General features: G+C 35.5%; 1 protein-coding gene across 1 annotated transcript in view; it reads right to left on the minus strand.

Annotated features, from left to right (window-relative positions):
- LOC145690485 (uncharacterized) overlaps positions 1 to 23616 on the minus strand; it is a 250213-nt gene that overhangs the window by 53874 nt on the left and 172723 nt on the right. Inside the window, exon 4 of the mRNA XM_081765408.1 lies at positions 2742 to 2903. Coding sequence (XP_081621534.1) covers positions 2742 to 2903 — 162 coding nt within the window. The remainder of the gene's footprint in view (positions 1 to 2741; positions 2904 to 23616) is intronic.

Genomic DNA, 23616 nt, shown 5'->3' on the forward strand with positions numbered 1-23616 from the left:
AAAACACCAGTTAGCATGGCTGCCCTGAAAAAACTTATAGACCGTTTCGACTGAGTGTCTTCACCCCAAAACACGCTCGTCAGCTATTTAAAATGTACTTAGCCTTACTAAGATGCCCTGCAACAGTGCTTGGATATAAGAATTTAATCGTTATGTATAAGACGTCAGATTTCATCACCTATAATTACCAGATATTTCCATCTGGATGCTCTATGACGTCACATATCGTTGCTCGATTTGCAAAACCCTTACACAGAGCTAGGAGAAAGCAACAAACCAATTGTTGATAAAAGATAGTGCTGACAGGCAATTAAGGCTAGGTCGATGGTTTTGTAGATGCATTACTTGTTAAGCTTTATGAATTGAACACTGCCAACTTTGTTTTATTCCATTACTCGTTAACTCTCTCTCTCTCCCTCTCTCTCTCTCTCTCTTTTTTTTTTTTTTTTGCTCAGTCTGTTCTCTTTCTCCTGCCTCTGATTCTAAAAGCCAGACCTAGTCTCATATTCGCGAGTTGGAAATGTCTTTTCTGAACGATTCGATTAATTTTAACCAAATTATGAATGGTCGGTCAGCTATAGCCAGGTTTACTATTTAAAAAAAAAATCTAAAGTAGTAGGTATGATAAAGAAGTAATCACCTAAATATCACTTTCCCCATAGAAGTCAGTGGAGCGAAACTTTACCCAAGCATATCCAACTATTTATACCAAGCATTCCGTTTGTGTCATATGCCTTCTAGGAAGCGTATAAAAAATTCCTTTCATTGCGAATATGGAGAACTCCCTAAAAGTTTAAGCGTTTCGCTTCAACTTTGGGTTTTCAAAATAAACCCATTTATCAAATTGACTTATTTTCATCTTAAAATTCTTCATTATTTATTATACAGTAGAATCACATTAGCACTACGTCCCAATATCCGGAAGAACTCCCATTCCTAACAAAAATAGCAGCCAGATGCTGCGGGAACGCTGAAGCTCTGGAACGTTGAAATGTAAAGCTAGGCAGATTACAGAGAATTTAGGAGCTGTTGAACGATAGGTATTGGAGTGCCCACTCGCCATATACGTCTATCGAGGTGATTCGAAACATTTTCAATGAGGATAATGTTTAGTGATTTTGGAAGTCAGAGAAAATTTCAAACTTTTTATCGTGTTCTTCCAACCAGACTTTGATGATTACACCAGTATGACAGATCACGTTACCGTGTTCGAATATTCCATCGCTATTATGGAAGACATGAAACACAAAGTGAACAGTGTCAGCAAGTATGAATAGGTCCAAATCGGTTCAGGTTATCTTCTCATGAGAGGAAGCTAGTTCCATAAGATCATTCTCCAGACCATGATACTGCCGTCACCAGCCTTGTTCAGTTAATCTCCGTGTGACAAAATGAAGGCATGTTTTCGAAATCCGAATGTACAAAAACGGTGGTTGACCAACTTTCAGAACCGGTCGCTAATTAAGGCTGTTTGGAGCATAAAATCCTACCTTGTGTGTGGTGGAACTACGAGGCGGTAATTCACTTCGAATTCATTTCTAACGGTCGTACCATCAATGCCAACCTTTATGCCGAATAAAATAAAATAAAATGTTCCAGTTTAAGGTTCACGATTATACACTTTACGCTAAAGGAGACGATGGTTAAGGCAAGTCAATAATAATGAAAAATTAATGGAAGAGGGTGTGGAAGAAAACAGGAATAACCCGAGAAAACCCATAGACACGATGTTGTTCACCACAAATTTACTTGGCCAGTGACCGAAGCACCAGAAGTAAGGCTCTGCTACTGAACCACTGTGTTCTCCTTTATTCTGAATAGTTTGATCGGATGTATGCTGTATTACGTCAACAATATCCTGCATTTGTGGACCGAAAGCGTATCCTGCTGAAACAGGATAACGCCAAACTAACTCAAATCACACTTGGGCCAAGGAACTTGATGGCATCGAACTGACGCCACACCCGACATATAACTCTGACCTTGCCCCTTCAGGTTAGTACTTGTTTCGGTCCATGGCGCAGTTCTAAAATCACGATGCTTTACTAACCAGCAGGAGGTAGAAACAGCAGCGATTGACTTCTTTGCCTCTAAAAACAAGACGTAATATCAACGTGGAATAAAGGAACTGGCAGGAAGATGGCTGCTGAGTCTAACACGAGGGACTACACTTTGAACATTAACCTGCTTTCATTGCATTGTAGTAAATACAGGTATGTTGTGTACCACAGTATTGCAAGACTTATGAGCTACCTTATTATTATTAAAATTTTATTTCAAATGTCACAGAAATAAAAAATGTTTTCAGTATTAAAAAAATAATTGATTTATTGATTTATTATCGGTACCATAGTTATTGATGATACCTATCAAAAGACGTTGGACTTAAGTCTTATTTCATGCTTAAACAAATGGTAACAGTGGGATGATCGGGTGAAAATGTGAGGGGAGAGTCATAGGGCCCCGAAATATTTCTTGCTTAGGACATCAAAATATGTAGAGTCGGCCATGGGGGTTGACAAACCCTGATTGATTGGGACAAGAATATTATAGAATCTAGAATCTAGTACCGGGTGTTTGTTTCTTTATAATATTTTTCGGTTTCTTAATTCATCGGGTTAATGAAATAAATATTTGAATTAATATTTATCGCTAATCGTTTGATAAATACTAATTCAAATATCCATTAATTCACTTAAGATTATGTTCAATTAAGAAGAATATGTAATATTATCTGTTACCTGAAAAGTCCAGAAAACTGCAAAGCGAATGATATTTTTCTTTTTATCTTCAAAGCGTTGATCCCTTCCTATTTTTATTATTCGATAAAGCAGATATCCCGAAAGACGAGTTCCCCAGACGCAGACACATACAGTCACCATCACCTGACGATCATCATATGTCTGAAACGAAACGAAAACACATAATTTAATAGCAATTTAATTAACATCTCAGAGTCACATATTTCTTGTCATTAAACTTTAGAAGCTCATTAACATTTACAAGTTTTACAATATACTGCACATATAAAGATAATACTCAGTAATATTGAACAAGTATATGTAATATCAGGTAGCCTAAAATGTGCTGAGTCTTTTGCGCTCGAGATGGCGTTAGTGTCCCATATCTAAAGGTGCCATACACGCACACATATGCACATTGGCGCAAATCTGTCTTCAACATTGGGGGGACGGGTAAGACCGTTCCCATATTTTATATATATATATATATATATATATATATATATATATATATATATATATATATATATATATATATATATATATATATATAAGCGATGTTCAAAATGTTTATGAAGTTGAAAAACAATGCTGTGAAGGATCAGGGAAACAGAATTGGCTTTAGTGGCGTATTTAGGAGGCTATTGGGCTCGAGCTCCCCCGAAAAAATTTGTTAGTTTTTCGCACAAAGATCCACGTTAAAATTGTTTTATAATAATATAAATAATGACTTCGCCAAAACTATCAAGAAATAACATCAATTATGTATGACGCAACAGTATTCTTTGAGCAAAATGATGATAATCTCAATAACATTACAGGAATCGTTACAGAAATCTGACGCATGTCATATACCCTTTAGTTAACAGATGTAACCTTAAGATTATGGTGAAAAATATTCCAGCAGTTATTTTATTTTATTTTATTTTATTTTGCTTACGAAGCATCCTCTCTCAAAAGAAAAATTGTGACAAGAGGAAACACGTAGGAACAAATTATGGTTCGAACTAGCAGAGAAGGGAAAACAGGCAAAATTACGTTATCTACAAAACGCTTATTACGTCTACATAAAATTTCGTAGACATCAGGCGGGACACTTTCAAAACTTTTAGAACAAAGAAACGTGATTTTTTGAAAGCTAAAATTTAGGAACTTGAAGATAATAGTAAGAATTAAAACATTCGGGACATGTATAAAGGGATCAAATTATTTTAAAAAGGCTATCAAGCTCGTGCTTATATTAAAGAAAGCTGATGGAACAGTTCTCGCTGAAACAGATAGCATTTTAAATAGATGGAAAGATTTCTTCGAAGATTTGCTTAACACGCAGCCAAAAAGTAAAGTGCGTGGAGAAAGGGAGATACATACCACAGAACCGTATATTCCAGAACCCAAACGAATAAAAGAAGAAATCGCTATAAAGAAATTATAGAAACACAAATCTCCGGGTGTAAACGAAATTCCGGCTGAGTTAATTTTAGCTGGAGACGAAAAATTGTGGAACAAGATACACAAACTCATTCTCATTTTCTACAACAAGGAAGAATTACCACAAGAGTGAAATAAATCAATCATTGTTCCAATCTACAAGAAAGGCAACTGTAATACTGTAACAATTATCGAGCCATCTCTCTCCTGTCAACATCCTATAAAATACTTTCAAACATTCTATTAACAAGATTGACCCCATACGCAGATGAAATTATTGGAGATTATCAGTGCGGATTTAGATGAAATCGATTAACTATCGACCAAATATTTACCATTCGACAAATACTCGAAAAAAAGTAGGAATACAGTAGCCCGGTACATCAACTATTTATTGATTTTGGAAAGGCTTACGACTCAGTTAGGTGAGAAACATTGTACAACGTTCTTACAGAATTTGGAATACCAAAAATGATAATCAATTAAGGCATGTTTAAATGAATCCTAAAGTAAAGTCCGGGTAGAAAAAATTTTGTCCACGAGCTTTCACGTCGAGAATGGCCTGAAACATAAGGAGATGCTGTGTTGCCATTATTATTTAACTTTGTCCTGCAATGTATATATATAAAAGAGAACGTACAAATCCTTTGTTCCCTCATCACGCTAATACGGCTGAACCAATTTCTTTTATTTTTGGGGGGTTATTAGGATTTGGAACCTAGATGGTTTTTATCATATCACTTTAATTTTTAATTACCAGTGTCTTGAGATAATTGACCATTCAAGTGTCCATAACGTACAAATCCTTTGTTAGATCATCATAGGTAAAAATAAACGTATTTATATGCAACCCGCATGACCGTGTCACTCGGCGGGTTAACATAAATGACAGGCGCTATAATGTTAACATTTACTGCAATCACTTGAAAGCGAAAAAGTAAAAATTATCTAAGTAACAAAGTTTATTGCGTTCCGGGGTGACCGCAGCGAAGCGGGGCGGGTTAACATAAATGACAGGCGATATAATGTTAACATTTAATGCAATCTTCTATGGTTTTTATCATATCACTTGAAAGCGAAAAAGTAAAAATTATCTAAGTAACAACGTTTATTGCGTTCCGGGGTGACCGCAGCGAAGCGGGGTTAACGCTGCTAGTACGCAATAAGGAAAATCAAAGATAGCAACCAAGGCCTAGAGTTGAACGGTGTTCACCAGGTTATTCGTACGCTGATTATGTAAATTTAATAGGGGATGATAGGAGAACAATAGAAAGAAATGCAGAGGTCTTATTAAATGCTTGCAGGGATAAGGGATTAGAAGTAAATGCAGAGAAAACTAAATACATGGAAGTGTGTCGGGACCGTAATACAACAAATTATGAATGCGTTAAAATAATAAATAATACTTTTGATAAAGTCGATACTTTCATATATCTAGGATCAACATTAACAGACGAAAATCATATTCACCAAGATATTAAATGTCAACTGAAAACAGGGAATTCGTATTATTATTCAGTTCAAAATCTCTTGTCGTCGCGAATTCTGTCGAGGAATTTGAGCTTAAAATATATAAAACGATAATCATACCTGTTGTTCTGTATGGTTTCGAAACATGGTTGCTTACTCTGAGGGAAGAACATAGACTGAAAGTATTTGAGAACAAGATGCTCAGACAAATATTCGGACCCAAGAGGAACGGGAATGGGGAATGGCGGAAACTTCATAACGAGGAACTACATAAATTATACGGCTTACCAAACATTGTTAGGGTCATCAAGTCAAGGAGGCTTAGGTGGGCAGGACATATATCTAGGATGGAAGAAAGTAGGAACGCTTTTAAAGTGTTAGCGGTAAGACCAATCGGAAAACGATTATTAGGAAGACCTAGGCGCAGATGGGAAGATAATATTAAGATGGATCTCGCAAAAATAGGAATACAAAGTAGAAACTGGATCCAGTTGGCTAAGGATAGAAGTCAGTGGGGAGCTTTTGTAAACGTGGCAGTGAACCTCCGGGTTCCATAGGCTATAGAGTTAGTTAGCTTACGAAGCATGAGTAGGTGCCTAGGCTGATACTACATATAGATGAAATGAGTATTTACTGAAAAGATGGGTTCTACTGACATTGGGTAGTCTATACTCTTCGTGTGCTAGGGCCTAGGTGAGAGGAGAAGATAAGATTTCATATCAGGTTACGTCACGGACAGTCGCACGCCTTCATTTTCATTAAAAATGGAAAAACCATGAGAAACAAATTTCATATCACTTTCCTTTGTGGCAGTCGGGCACAAATCATCACACTTATCCGAAAAAGCACTTTTTAAGTCAGATTATTGGGGGGAGAGTCCCCCCAGGCCCAAGATTGGGGCGACATGTCCCCCTCGTCCCCCAGGGATTTGTGCCAGTGCATATGCATGAAGAAACCTTCCAACTTGCATGAAAATGATAAAACCACAGGCAAGTTGATCGAGTATGGCCTTACTCATGCATGTTAAAAGTTTTCAAAATCTTCTGTAAACATGCATGATGGTTTTGCCGTTCTTCATGCATGTTTACTGTGTATGTGCTCCTTCATGCAAGTTGGTAGTTTTATAGGTCCGTCAATCACGACAGCGGAAGAAATCACGTGACTCTTTCCTCCGATTCATTCTTCTACTAAGTTGGACAGCAAGTTGGTACGTGTGTGGACAAAAAATTTTTCCAACATTCATGATGAAACGATTATTTCATGTAAGTTGGTCACGCAAGTGTGTGCATCTATGGGCCGCATAAGGGTTTGTGAGTTGCAGCGAGTTAGGCCTAACGTCATTCGACAGATGACGATTGAAGCTAGTAGATAGGCAAAAAGTGTTGAAATTCTCATAATCAGTCCACCATGAGATATTGCACCATAAGATTGTACACTTTCTGCAAAAATGTGCTACATATTTCTGTAAAAGTGCAAATGCTGCGCAAGTCTCTAAAGAAATTTGGACAGTTTACGGACAAGATACGTTATTAAAAGCAGCAGCCAAGGGTGTTTCAGCAGCTTTCGTTCTGGAAATTTCGTTGTCCAAGATAGTTCTCGCAGTGGGCCACTATTCATAGCAAAAGTGAATAATATTGTTAAACTATGAGGGCATAACAATCTTCCGACAAAAGTTGAGCAAGACCGGTATAGAAGGAGACATGGCATCGCCAATGACCTAAACATTCATAACCAAAGAGTGTTGAAAGCATTTACAGGATACTGTCTACAAAAAGAAGCTCCGACGTTAGGTGCCACATGATATTACTCAAAAACATTTGCTCGATCGATTTTTTATCTGCGAATTTCTACTAAAAACACGAGCCACTTTTGAAGCATTGATCACGAGTGATGTAAAGTGGATAATCTACGGCAACAATGTGAGAAAAATATCGTGGTTGAAGCGATGAGAAGCTCCAATATCTAGGGGAAAGTCCACACTGACGCTCAGGAGGGTTATGCTGTGCGTTTGGTGGGGTTGGAAAGGCATGATACATCACGAGCTGCTGCCACCGGCCAAAGCGATAGACTCGGATCTGCACTACCGGCAATTAGTGCGGGTGCACTTAGCAATTCAAAAGAAACGGCCGCAAGTGGTAAACAGAAAGGGTGTCGCATACTATGCTGACCACTCCAGGTTTTCGAGGAAGGTAACTTGAAGTTATAAGTAAACACTAGAAGCATTATAAAATTAATTTATGAAGTGATAAGCCAACTTGCAAACTAAGATCATATAAATGGAGAGACCTTTCGTGTACGGGTTTCGTCTTGATGCATACATTTTATTCACTAGCTCTCGTTATAGTTTGGAAAAACTGGTAAATTTGAAAGCTCACCGAGCTATTTCTCACCGAGTTCTAGTGAACGAGATTTTAGAGTGGGCCGCAGCCTCGTTTGCTCAATCTTACTGCCGTCTCTGGCTCGAAAAGAGACTATGTATTATCTGTTACAAAAGAAAATGCATGTTTTTCATGCTTACCCCCTACTATGAGAATGAAATCGGTACGCATACTTTATTATCAGCTAGCGGTTTAATTAAATGTTTTAAAGCTTTCAAAAGCTCATTCCCTAATGAAATCGATAAATGCATTATCTTTCTCTTTGCAGTTATCACAAGACACTATAGAAGTATCATAAAACGTAATAAAAAAAACTACGTGCTTTCACAATATGAAAGTGACATATATTAGACACATATTTACATAATACACGAACTCTGCTCCTTGATGTTTCGTAACTCATTGAATCCATATAGGACTCCCACCCTCCACAATCTGTGTACGGCTCCTTTTCGCGCCTTACTGTCGGTTTGTCATTCATTGTCTTTATTAGCCGAAATGTCATAATTATAAAATGTTACACAAAAAGTTACATTTCTTCTGAACCTTACACGAACTTTTCTAGGTATAATATAATGTTACAGAATCCACACTGTCTTTTCACTCGAAGCATGTAAGTTCATATTTTGATTAAATACTGGGCATGATTTATTTTTCCAACATGCTTAAAAATCTGATAGCGTGAAGCAAATAATTCATATTTTTTCCTCTCCTGTATATGTTTTCACCGACCAATATTTCAATGACATAAAGAGTAGCACAATTTCGTTTTAAAAGCAAACGCCGTCACTTCACAGGTAAAATAGAGACAAGACACTCATTTCAAACAACGCCTGAAGTAGTATATGGCTTAGGCCCCTCGCTCTATAGTAAAAAATGAAATGAAATCTTTAAGTTTAACCTCCCACGGTTATGCCGGTTAGGCTAAAGGAGACGGACTCGCTCTATAGTGTTGCGTGGTAACTCACTGAGTAAGTAGTTGCTTCCTACTAAAGGAAATTTCATTGAGTCGATAGTTTTACACCAACAAACATAAGAAAAATCCGCGATTACCATATTATTTTTAAAAAAATAGAAAATGAACATGAAATAAAATCTTTAAGTTTTGCGTTCCACGAATATGCCGGCTAGGCTAAAGGAGACGGTGATGATGAGAAATGAATGAAAAAAGTGGGAGGAAACGGGGGAATCCCGAAAAACCCACGCACACAGTGTTGTCCACCACAAAGTTCACTTGGCGCAAGCTGTGATCGAACTAGGGAACCGATGCACCAGAAGTGAACGTTTTACCACTGAGCCACCGCGGCCCCCCACAAATACAAAACGAATATAGTTATAATTAGACATGTAGATGCGGGTGGTAATTTGCTTCTTTACAAGAATAAAATGAATAATACCCATAATGAATGTGAGTCAATAAATAAATCAACAAAATATTACTCCAATCTCTAACAGACGCCTTCCTATTCATTCATTCTGTGGACTATTTCATCTATGACTCACTTGGTGTCAGCAAAAATGCCTTGAACTTGAAGCTCTTTAGATTAGACGGCGAGATTATTGGTCGTGCTGCTAATAATGGTGAGAGCAAGAGGCAAAGCGATATTGTTTCAGGCGTTGTTTGAAATGCGTGTCTTGTCTCTGGTTTGCCTCTAAAGTGAAGGCACTTTGCTTTGAAAACGAAATTGTCAGAAACATTGTCATTGAAATATTGGTCTATCTGTGAAAACAAAGAGGAGAGAAAAGAAAAATATGAGTTATTCGAGTCACGCTATTATATCTTTAAGAATGTTGGAAAAATAAATCATGTCCAATATTTAAGCAAACAATGGTTAATAAACTAACGTTATAACCAGTAGAAAGACAGTATGTATCCTAGAACTTTATATTACATCTGGAAAACTTCGTGTAAGATTTAGAAGAAATGTAACTTTTAATGTAACACTTTATGATTATGACATTTTGGCTAAGAAAAACAATCACAAATTGACCATGAACTTAAAAAATAATTGTTGTAACGATAAAAAGGGAAAAAATGGAAGCACACACTGTGTTTGAGCTCGGTGCGGAAGACCTGGGTTCGATTTCCAGTGCCAGTTTTTTTTGTATCGGGATTCCACGTTAAGCTGTAGGTCCACATATAGTATAACCTCGCTGTAGAACGGGACGCTAAATTCAAATCAACTACAATAACTAAAAACGGATTTTCTAGAATGGGCTCTACACATCCTTTTATTCATAGTGAAATTTTATTCATATCAAACAGAACCAACCCCTATGTATAGCAACAAAAATTCTGTAAACCTTCAAATATATTCACGAAACTTTAAAATAGTTTTATATGAAGGCTTCTATCAAAACTTTAACAAGCAGAGTAGCCATTTAAGGCATTATTAAATTTCATCACTTGCTACATTTGCTAATAAAACATTCACGGTATTTTTTCTTTGTAAAATATATGCAAAGGAAAAATATGTTTTGACGTAAAATCCGACATGTAGTAATAATGTAATTAGTATACTGACTTATAAACAAGTCGGGAAACAGAGGGTAATTCGGTGAGCCACGCTATGAATTTATCGCTACTTTAATCAATTTGTAATGACAATATTATAGTCACTGAACGTGAATCTTGTGTTGAGTTCCTGAAGGTTTAAAATTCTTAACATGTTTCAGATTGTCAAGAATCGAATTCAAGATGCATATTTCAAGGTGAAGTGTCCCTATCTATTCAAGAAACTTGTGTTTCAGTATATAAAAAATCTTCCAATCCTTTGCCTTCATTGCAATTTATTTTAGTATGAACCATTGCTTAATTTATCACAGTATAATCCTTGTTTGTCACATTATCTGCAACAGTTTCAAGTATAATTATATTCGTTGTTCGTTTACTAATGTGACGAATTATAATGACATAGTAACACTTTGAACTATGCTCTGTTTTGTTTAGAACTGAAGATGAATATTTTAGTTCTAAAGAAAAAATTATTTTAGTTATTTTAGTTCCAGAAATAAAGATAACGGAAGCCAATGTGCTGACCACATATCAAATAACTGGTTAACTATATTGAAGAGAATATGGACTATATTTGAAGAGAACTCAATTTAGTTTTCAGCTGTAAATCTATTTCTAGTTTTTTTTATTATAAAAAATTTAGAGTGAACTTTATGCTCATAAAAGCACACTTCATCATCTTCGCTTGACCAAATAAAGACTGTAGAATGTCGAATCACACTCAAAATTGTAATATTTCAATTTTTGATGTTCTCTATCTTGTCCAGACTAAAGATGAGTATTTTATTTCTAAAGAAAAAAACATATTAGAAAAAAATAGTTATATTTTGTTACAGAAATAAAGATGAATGTCAATTTGATGATCACTCACAAAATAACTAAAATCCTCGATTCGATTTTATTTTTTGTTTAGCGTTCCGTTCAACAGCAAGGCTATATGAGACGTGGACTTACAGCTTAATGTGGAATCCAAGCCACATGAGCTCCAGCGGGGAATCGAATGCAGGTCTCCCACTGAAACCCATCTCGTTCACTATAGCTGTTTATGGACTATAATTGAAGATAATTTAATTTAGTTTTCAGCTGTAAACCTATTTCTAGTTTTTATTAATAGAAAAATCTTGAGTGGACTTTATGATTGTAAAATCATACTTCATCTTTTTCACTTGACCAAAAAAGACTGCAGAATGTCGAATCACCCCTAAAATTGTAATCAAAATTTCTTTTTTGGTGGTCTCCTACCTGATCAATGAAAAAAAGAAGGGTAAGGCGAGATCAGGAACTGAACCCCGGTCGTGTGGCTGGGAGTCCTGTGTAGATTCAATAAATCACGAATCAACACGGAACAGAGCTCGCGTATTCTCTAAATGTGTGTGTAATGTAAGTTTCTGGAAAGAAAGATAATGCATTTATCGATTTTGTTAGGGTTGAGCCTTTAAAACCTTTAACTAAATTTTGATGCGGTAGCAAGGTACGTATACCGTTTCCATTCTCATAGTAAGGGGCAGGAAAATACTATCCCGTAAAAACATGCATTTTCTTTTGTAACAGATAATACATAGTCTCTTTTCGAGCCAGGGACGGTACTAAGGTTAAGCGAGTGGGGCTAGACCCACTCTAAAATCTCGTTTGCTAGAACTCGGTGGGAAATAGTTTGGTGAGCTTTCAAATTTACTGTATTTCCCAACTACAGCAAGAGGTAGTGAATAGAATTATGCGTCAGAACGAAACACGTATACGAAAGGTCTTTCCGTTTATATGATCTTAGTTTGGAAGCTGGCTTATCATTTCATAAATTAAATTTATAATACCTCTAATATTGGCTTATAACTTTAAGTTATCTTCCTCGAAAACCTGGAATATGGAAAGAGCTGCACAGATTCACTCAAGGGATGCACTTTCATCTCCTTTCACTCAGCTAACGACCTGGTATATATATATATATAATATGATTACAAATACGTTCACAATATCATAATAGTTAATTGATTCAATATAACACAATTTATGCAGAAAATTTTAGCATTTATGCTTGGTGACAAAATTGTAGCGGTAAATAATAACTTATTAATTTACTGACTTGCTAGGTTAAATTATACCTTGCCAAATTCGCGGTTAGTAGCAACCGAGCACTACTTGGCAAAGTTTACTTCAATAATTTAACAGAGTTCATGACAAAGTAATATTTAATATTTTACTTCTAACCATCACACTTTGGACAAAGTCTTCAGCTAAATTATTGTTTAAGAGCCATCATTTTGACTCGAGAGAAAAGGATTCGCATTTCTTCGCTTCGGGCAGCAATTATAGGAAATTCTGTTCACTTATCTATCGACAAGTCCGTCCCTCTATGAATCCGTCAATCTGTTTTATGTATAAATTCAGTGTCCCAAGAATTGCTTCCAACACCGCCGTTATTTTTCTGCGAAAACCGGAAGTAATTGAATTCCGGTTTGAATATTGGTTCCCACTTCCAGATTTAATACCGAAGCCATATACTTTAAAAGTGTATCGTAGTTTCAATATTTGTAATGAAACTCATTTTTGTTGTTGTTGTTTTTAAATTTGAATTTGAATACGAATACTTCCGTGTACAAAAATACGATTAGTTATCTATAGTCCAGTCCCTGTCCATAAGACCCGTAGGAATTTTGAGGTGGACTAAGTTTCTCTTCAGATCCAAGTAAGACACGTCTCAGTGATGGAAAAAATCTTGGGTGATCATCTGGCAACCCGGGCATAAGTTGGAAAATTGAAAATTCAATATGGCGACCATGCGAAAATGCCATATTTACCTAAAACACGAATATCTCATCATTAAACGAAGCTAGAAACTTCATTCTTGTACCAAATTCAAGATAATGAACACTGTAATCAAGAAACATTCGTAACGTCGAAACATAGTGCCGCCATTTTTAAATATGGCGGCAGGTTTTTCGAAATTTCGATTTTTTTCGTACAATATTATCATTTATTCGAAGATAACTACGAAACTATAAGAGATACCATAAACATACCTCAAATAAACGGGATAGAGCATAATGAGAGCTTTCCAACGGTACCAATATCTTTTCTCTATCTTTAAATTTGACGGAGTTATTGAAATTTTAGTAGCTCAAGGTGTTTGGCTTCAGATTAAGTTAAGAAAGGTTAAGCGCTAAAGCAAAACTATCCATTATTTTCTGCACAAGTTTTAATGCTGATAAATTACTCTAAGATCTTACAGTGAGATTTCTAGGTAAAAGTGCAAATGGTTAATAATAATAATAATAATAATAATAATAATAATAATAATAATAATAATAATAATAATAATAATAATAATAATAATAATAATAATAATAAATCGTGTTGCTAAAATAATAATTCAACAATTTCAGTAGAAAAAAGCAATATAATTAAAGTGATATAAAGTTAGTACACTAATACAAATAATAATAAAAGCACCATATTTATAATATAACAAAGCTTTATGAAATTACTTGGTTTTGGTTTTCTTACAATCCTGTGATGAAATATTTTGATCGGTCTTGTTGAGGGCAACTAATTAAATGTTATTAATAAGTTCGTTGCATATTTTGTATACATGGATTGAGTTACAGTTCGTAACGTTACCGATTATTACAAATCATTTTGCACTTACAGAAGGTCGTACAACTAACAATTTTTTTAGGCATTTGCATCGTCTTGTAGAACAGCTCTTGCCAGTACATGTTCGAATAACATCTTCTGGTAGCTCATTAATGCTAGTATCCGGTGTGAGCGATGAATCATCTGCATTGTATGTCCATCCAAAATCCGTTGGATCTAATGGTTCTTCTGCGCCTAACACTGTAGAATACGAATATACCATGTAAAAGGATCTTTTCAGGAGACCCTGTAATGACGAACTGGTGCAAGGTAATTCCTGTAAGCTATGAAGACTACTTTGATTCATAATTTCAAATCGAAGAGTGTCAAATGTCTTAGATCTTGAGCCTGATTTTACAACCCTGACCAAATATTCTTCAGCAAGTTCCAAGCACTCAGCACTTGGAGGGAGACTTCGTCCAAATTTGCACAGATACTTTTCCGGTTCTCCCTTAAGAGCGGATATTTTGTTACCTATCTTACTGGTAACATCAGACTCTGTAAGAAAGTGTGCTGCAAGAAGGGCATCTGTTGCTGCAAATATTTCGTTGACAAGTGTGTGAATTGGTATAATATCGGATCTCGATTTTCGCATCCATAATTCTGAAAGTCCATTTTTATGTAGGATCTTGTAAAAAATAATCAGTAAAACAAACACATCTGTGTCATTTGAGAGCACTACAACTCGTTGCATCCTATGCTTAACCGCATGGAAAACGTGAGGGATAATGCGTATGTTAGCCTCCTCAACAGCTACTTTGAGAGTTCCTGATATTTCCGTGAATCTCTTATCTTTGATTGATACAGCTGGAGTAGGACCACCGTCAAGCAAGACGCCACTGAGAATAGTTTCCCAATCTCGATTTATTGTAACTGTCTTCAAAAATTCAACCAGAGCAGCCTGAATCAAAACTTTGTTCTCAGATGATGCCCAAAATCTGTCCATCTGTACAGGAAGTGTTGTAGTAGTGCTTATTGATGTCAATGGTAGTGACTGTACAGAAGATCTTCTTTCCCTCTCAGCACTTTTGATTGATGTTGGAAGATAGCTATCAAACACATAGTCGATACGGCTGAATTTGCAGGCATTATTTACAATGGTGTCAAGTGATGTGAACAAGTCTTTAAATGTGACATTTCCTTTAACTTTCAGTCTTCGAAACTGGTTCAATACATCAACTACAACACAGGTTTCGAGAGGATCATTTTTCTGGAAATTTATGGCCGTGGTATCTAATCTTTTTATCAAAATATTCATAAGCTGAGACTTCGAGGGTTTCGTAGCGGCGCCGTTCTCATCTAGTAAGGGTGAAGGTGAAATATCATAACTAAGAATTTCTGCCATCGACAATCCTCTCTCCTTGGCAATTTCTACTTTTCTTTGAACCAGTAATTGATCCTTAATAACGCTTCTCACAGTTTTCTTTTTCATCTGCATGGTAGGTTGTGTTATATTTCGAAATGTGGAAAGATTTTGTCTGTGAATGGGTGCCATCAGTGATTTCGAGCGAGATATAAACCTTTCCTGTTGGAATGTGGCAGAAGCTTCTTCGGCAGTCATCAAAAATTGTAAAAGTTTCTTAGTACTCGATTCCGGGACACACTCATTGGTTAGAAGGTTGTGAAGCTTCACTTTGCCATTCACAATATATATTTTTCTGCTCTCAATGTACTGGAACATGTTTTGGATGCTTTCTTCCATTTTATTTCTGAGCCTTCCCGTTAATTCATGATGCATTTTTAACTCATAATCACACGGTATAACATTAAGAACAGATTGAAATGTTTTTCCTATGAGCAGTACTTCATGGTAAGCAAGCTCCCATTCTGCAATATATTCCTTCCTTTTTGTTTGGCCAATAATCCCTCCAGCTGATTTTTGAGAACGATTTATTGTCTGTTCGAGAGCCATGTCAATACCCACAGCGTTAAATTTTCCACTTGTCCTTCGTACAAAAAATGTCCTTGTTTGAACTTGTTATATATTTCAGGATGGCGTGTTTCAAGATTCAGCATTTGCTCAAAGAATAGTGAACCCCATCTCAAATAGTTTATTCTGTCAAATACCTGAAAAACTGGAAGGATATCTTTTAGTGTTTGAAGATAGAGACTCCAATTACCTTCTCTGTCAGCTCTTATGAGGTTCTTTAAAAGACTTATTAGATGTAAGAACCCCTCAAGGAATTGACACTGCTCAGACATCCTCATCTGCTCTTCAGTGAAAACATTTAAGGCTTCCAAAACTTCCTATGATGCTGCAATCAGCTCTTTAAACTTTGCTTGCGCATCTTCTCTTGTTGAGTGATTCATAGCAGTAAGAACTTCTGCAACTCTTGTAGATAACTGATAATCATCGTCAGAAGTATGCAAAAATGCTTTCCACTTGAATCTCTCCACAACTTCTGCTAACATTAACATTCCTTTGAGTGACCTTACATAATTACTCCCTTGAAGGACACTTTCAGCAACTTTAACACCAAACACGTGATTTTCGATGAGAACATTTTCTAATCAACTCCCATTTATGTACTTACCAATACAAGAAAGTAAAATTTTGGTCATATGGAAAGATCCCAAGAGCAGCACTAGGTTTGGAAATTCATTTGAAACTAACTGAATTTCTGCTGCAATATGAAAAACGCCTTCATCACATGAAATTGTCAGAGCTGGTTGATCGAGAACTGAAAGCAAGCTTTGAAAGTTTTTCATACATGAATATACAGTATCATAAGATGTTACTGGATAAGGCAAAATAGGGAGAAAACCAACTTGTTGTAGTGGAACATCAACTTCTGAAATAACAGCATGAATTCCAGACCATGTGAATGTTTTTTTGTTTGTCAATCCTCCAACAGCTTGCAACATACTTATCACTACCTCTTCTTTCTTGATCTCATCACACGGCAAAGTGTAAGCATCTTCAATGAGTTTAAGATCCTGTGGAATGTTCAGCGGTGTTGATGGTTTCTGGTAATATCTAATTTGTTGACATGGTAAAAAGACACCAGTTCGTTTTCTGAGTTTAAGAGCTACTTCAGATAGTGGTGGCTTACTAGGATTTACACTTGGAGTTTTCTGGAATAATACCATAACAGTATCATGCGTACCCTGTAGACCGGAAAGGCTTGCCTCTTCGTGGTCAAAGTTATCCATAGCACCTACAGTAAAGTTACTACTGACAAAATGACTTGGAAGTGCAAGGTTCTGTGAGCATGCCATCATAGTGTGTTGTGCAAGATTATGACGAGATTCCATAACTTCATTATAGCTGACTGATAACCCAGCTTTATTGAATAATGTTATCAGCTGTTTGCTCTTACATTTTTCATGAATTGAATGGCCAGTCACTAAATGCAAAGGGGTTTTCCTTTTTCCCTTATGAACATTATAAAACATTATCTGGAAAAGGACTTTAACTCGATTTGTTATAGGAGTTTCTCTTCTATCGTTGTTGTCTTCAATTTCACTGCATTCTGCTTCTTCTTCGTCTGAGCTCATAAATGCTTGACTTTTATCATTGATGTGAGAAAACAGCGTCAATTTATCCACGTTAAATACATGAGAGAAAAAGTCAATTAGCGGTTGGGGAATAGGTGTTGTTTTCCATGATTTTTCTAGTTGATTCGCATCTCCAAATTCATTGTCTAGGTTGAAGTCTGTTTCCAGAAGTGATTTTCTAATTAGCTTTCCAGCCTCTCCGACAGAAGAAACAGAACAGAGTTTGTCAGCTATTTCATCAATAGTGAGGTTTGATGAATAAACAAGTTGGGACTGGTTTCTTTGTAGTGGTTGGCAAAATTGAATAGAATCACCAAATATATTTTTCATGTATAGTTTGACCTCTTTGTTAGTAATTAAATTCTCTCCAGCCTGCTTGTTAACATAATCAGGAATCTCAGAAAGGGTTAGGCCATAGCCATTATTTAGAATGTTCTGAAAAAGTAGTCGACTATCCTCCATTAATTTACTTTTTGTTTTTTGGTATATATTCTTAAGGCAGAACCGGAAAAGTATCTGTGCAAATTTGGACGAAGTCTCCCTCCAAGTGCTGAGTGCTTGGAACTTGCTGAAGAATATTTGGTCAGGGTTGTAAAATCAGGCTCAAGATCTAAGACATTTGACACTCTCCGATTTGAAATTATGAATCAAAGTAGTCTTCATAGCTTACAGGAATTACCTTGCACCAGTTCGTCATTACAGGGTCTCCTGAAAAGATCCTTTTACATGGTATATTCGTATTCTACAGTGTTAGGCGCAGAAGAACCATTAGATCCAACGGATTTTGGATGGACATACAATGCAGATGATTCATCGCTCACACCGGATACTAGCATTAATGAGCTACAAGATGTTATTCGAACATGTACTTGCAAGAGCTGTTCTACAAGACGATGCAAATGCCTAAAAAAATTGTTAGTTGTACGACCTTCTGTAAGTGCAAAATGATTTGTAATAATCGGTAACGTTACGAACTGTAACTCAATCCATGTATACAAAATATGCAACGAACTTATTAATAACATTTAATTAGTTGCCCTCAACAAGACCGATCAAAATATTTCATCACAGGATTGTAAGAAAACCAAAACCAAGTAATTTCATAAAGCTTTGTTATATTATAAATATGGTGCTTTTATTATTATTTGTATTAGTGTACTAACTTTATATCACTTTAATTATATTGCTTTTTTCTACTGAAATTGTTGAATTATTATTTTAGCAACACGATTTATTATTATTATTATTATTATTATTATTATTATTATTATTATTATTATTATTATTATTATTATTATTATTAACCATTTGCACTTTTACCTAGAAATCTCACTGTAAGATCTTAGAGTAATTTATCAGCATTAAAACTTGTGCAGAAAATAATGGATAGTTTTGCTTTAGCGCTTAACCTTTCTTAACTTAATCTGAAGCCAAGCACCTTGAGCTACTAAAATTTCAATAACTCCGTCAAATTTAAAGATAGAGAAAAGATATTGGTACCGTTGGAAAGCTCTCATTATGCTCTATCCCGTTTATTTGAGGTATGTTTATGGTATCTCTTATAGTTTCGTAGTTATCTTCGAATAAATGATAATATTGTACGAAAAAAATCGAAATTTCGAAAAACCTGCCGCCATATTTAAAAATGGCGGCACTATGTTTCGACGTTACGAATGTTTCTTGATTACAGTGTTCATTATCTTGAATTTGGTACAAGAATGAAGTTTCTAGCTTCGTTTAATGATGAGATATTCGTGTTTTAGGTAAATATGGCATTTTCGCATGGTCGCCATATTGAATTTCCAATTTTCCAACTTATGCCCGGGTTGCCAGATGATCACCCAAGATTTTTTCCATCACTGAGACGTGTCTTACTTGGATCTGAAGAGAAACTTAGTCCACCTCAAAATTCCTACGGGTCTTATGGACAGGGTCTGTATTACTATTGTCATATCCTGAGGCTGACGCTCACACAACGAATGTGATATGTCGGGTCCCACCTAACTATGGGTGTTTTTGATTTTCACGTTTACTGGTGAAATAAGTAACATCCGTAACATAACAATTAGAAAACTTAAAAAAAAAAAAAAAAATCTTGAATCTATATACTTAAAATACTTAAATGCTTGTTTAAAATGTTACAGGGTCCAAAAAAGTTTGAAGCACAACCCCTGTTCTGGTATGCAACCATAATGACGTTAAAGAATTCTTGGTTGCCTATAAGCATATTACTTTGCCGCAAGTAACCCCCCATCCGCTGACGTGTTTCATAGTCCAAGTCGAAACACTACCATCAGATCCTAAAGAAATTAATATTGAACCACAAGGAATATGAGTCTTTCAAACGAAATAATAATAAAAATCGGTGTACCTATATCGAAGTTACGCGTGAATATACTCAGAACAATATATAGACAGGTTGAATTGAGAGTAAAAGTACTCGGTTAAAAGTAGGAGAATTTTTTTAAAAAATACGTACATTTATAAATAGTTAGCATGCATATAGCTTCCAATTTGATTCCCAATAATGATAAAAATGTTGCGATATGGGTCCTACATCTTGAGATAATTAGAAACCTGTTTGAACTAAGAGGTATTGAAATATGTTTAAAAAGGAAGATACAAAGAGAATGTGAGTGATTGGGATAGTCCCATATTACAGAACTAAAAGCTATATAACCAGGCATATTACAATAAAAGCCACAGAGTTTCCTTAGAAATGTGAAAGAGACTTTTGTAACTAAACAATAGAAGTTAGTCTAGAACATTTGTGAAAACTTACACGTTATGAGAAATTACAGATTTTTCTTTTCTTTTTCTTTATTTTCTAGCAAACTTTACAGCAGCGTGTCACATCAATTAAGTTATAAACTTCTAGCTCACACGAAACACATCACGTTTGGAAACAAGAGGAATGTACAGTACCTAGTCACAGAAACATAAAGCACGCAAGTTACTGCAGATGCACTTCGCATTTTGTTTTTTAAGTCATATTACATTAAATTTTCGAAAGAAATTGAGAGGCAGTCATTTTGCGCTTTAAATATTATATTATCTTATCTTATTATCTTATCACACAGCTCTACAGCTCGATATGGGCCTTGGCTTCTTTCACCAGTTGCCTCCATCTTTTCCTGTCTCTGGCTGTCTGTTTCCAGTTAGCCACTTTCAATATCCGGAGATCCTCTTGCACATTATCTATCCATCTCTGTTTCTGCTAGAAAAGATCTTCTCATTCATGATCCTTTTGGGAAGGCGATCTTCTTCCATGCGTTCCACGTGACCCAGCCATCTCAGTCTTTGTGCTTTTATGTATCGGACTGTCTTTGTTTTCCAGAATTTCTTCTATTTCTCTATTGGAGCGTATTCTCCATTCCTCTCCAGTTTTTACAGGGCCATAAATCTTCTTTGTTACTTTTCTTTCGAATACGCGTAGGTTATTTTCGTTTTCTTTGGTGAGTGTCCATACTTCTGAAGCATATGTTACTATTGGTCTTATGAGGGTTCTATATATTTTTAATTTTGTGCTTCTGTTTATTACCTTATTTTTCAGCAGCATGTTGTTGGCGTGATAAGCTTTGTTTCCTGCTTGAATTCGTTCTTTTATTGCTATTGTTGTGTTGTTTTTGTTATCTATTAAGTATCCTAAATATTTAAATGTGGGTACACTTTCAAACGTCTTATTTTGTATTATGTTCATTGTATTTCTTCTATGTTCTGCAGTTGTTATTATCATATGTTTGGTTTTGCTCACGTTCACCTGTAATCCCATTACCGTGGTTGCTTTTTCCAGTTTTATGTACATTCTTTTCAGTTCGTTTTCTGTTCTTGCGCTTATTGCAACATCATCGGCGTATGCACAGATTTGCTCGTTTTGTACATTATAGTTGCTCGTTTGTCTTATTTTCTGTATGGCTGTATGTAGGGCGATTATGAACAGTGTTGTTGATAATCCGCCTCCTTGTTTAACTCCTTTATTATATTGGAATTCTCCTAATAACTGCTCTATTTTTACTTTTGCTGTTGTTTTGTTGAGCGTCATCTGTACAAGTCTTATGATTTTTTTTGGTATCCGCATGTTCTCAAGTGCCTCTATGAGTCTGTTTCGGTCCACACTGTCGAAGGCCTGTTTGAAATCTATGAATAATATATGTAGATCCGTGCCGTATTCATAACTTTTTTCTATTACCTGCCTCATGATAAACAGCTGGTCAATCGTGCTGCGATTTTTCTGAAATCCACATTGATATTCCCCTATTTCCTTCTCTGCATACTTCTTGATTCTATTGTTGAATATGCCTGTTAATATTTTGTATGCTACATTTAAGAGCATGATTCCTCTGTAGTTTTTACAATCTATTCTATCTCCTTTTTTATGCAGAGGATGTATTATTCCTATCTTCCATCTGTCTGGTATGTCTTCTTCCATGTATATTTGCTAAATTATGTCATATATTTTTTCTTTCAGTTTCGGACCTGCATGTTTTATTAGTTCTATGGTTATGCTATCTTCTCCCGGGGCCTTATTGTTCTTCAGTTTATTAATAATCTCTCCTATTTCTTCCTTCGAAAGTGCTGAAAACGGTTGGGCGTGATAACTTGTATTATTATTCTTAGTCTTTCTGTATATATTCATTTTAGAGGTAATTATCCCACATCGGACTTCCGAAGAAACTTATCGAAACAAATTTATTGACCGTGCTGATAGCGACTACTCCCAGTCACGACCCCGTTTTCAGTTTTGTTAGAAATAAGAAAAGAAAGAGTGAGAAGGAAAAGGAAAGGAAGGAAGTAGGAAGAAGAAGAAAAGAAAAGAAAAGGAAAGAGAAAGATTGAGGATTTTAAAGGAGAATGGATTACTGGATGATTTAGGAGATATAGTAATGAACTCGAATGATTATTAACCGGTAAATCATTCCAAATACTATTAGTGGAGAATCAATTTTGAAGTGATTTGGAAGAGACACATGTTCATACATACAACCCCGACCTGGATCCGAGCAACAGCTCCGATCGGTTGCCCAACCCAGTCCAGGTGTGGAGAAAATGGAATTTATTCTTTGCAATTTTAGTCTCAAACAATAATTGATAACTATCCAGTATCTGAACTCCATAATCTGAGATCGACCCCACATATGAATTAGCCGAAGAAAAAAAAATCAAAGTTATCAACTCAATATATTTATATATTGCATCAATAGGAGTTTCAATTTCTCTGAAAGAAAAAAAAACGTCGTTTTCAGGCTCATCCCGTTATTTTGGTTTCACTCCTAGAGCCGACTTTAAATTTGTTAGTAGTGGTCTTTTATGACCTCGGTTATTTACCTTAACACACATATTAAATCATGACACATATATTATAAACATTAATACAGCAAGACATAAACTTAAACTAAATTCTATCATACATTCACACGCTCACTCACGCAGGACAGTGTATATATCGTTAAAGAAAACCATCTAGCTACGATTTTACATAATATTTATTACATTAATGGAGGAAAAGAATAAAGAATAAAAAAAAAAGTTATCGAAAGAACAATTTCTTAGTTATGTGTTAACGGAATACATAAAGTTATACCTTCATAAGTCTAATCAATCGAATGGCATTTCTTGTAATTTAGCTTCATATATTTAATCACATTGACGAAAGAAAGAAAAAAAATGTTAATATAATTACATATACCACGTTTTAAGCATGCTCAATCAAATTTATACTTCACAACATAAACGAAGAAGACATTCATATTTATATTTAAAAAATGGACAAAGAGGGAAGCCAAAAAAAACTTCTATATATAATGGAAATCTTTATGAGTCTCTGTCTCATGTCAAGACATTAAAAAAATATCCTTATACGTCCTGTAGCGTATATCAAACTCGAGCATTAAAGATCACTGTTAATGCACTAAAGGTAGCGTTCAACACATTTCGCTCGATTTAATTTAGATACATA

This window comes from Thermobia domestica, chromosome 7, assembly GCF_964235325.1.
Source record: "Thermobia domestica chromosome 7, izTheDome1.hap1.1, whole genome shotgun sequence".
Taxonomy (NCBI): Eukaryota; Metazoa; Arthropoda; class Insecta; order Zygentoma; family Lepismatidae; genus Thermobia; species Thermobia domestica.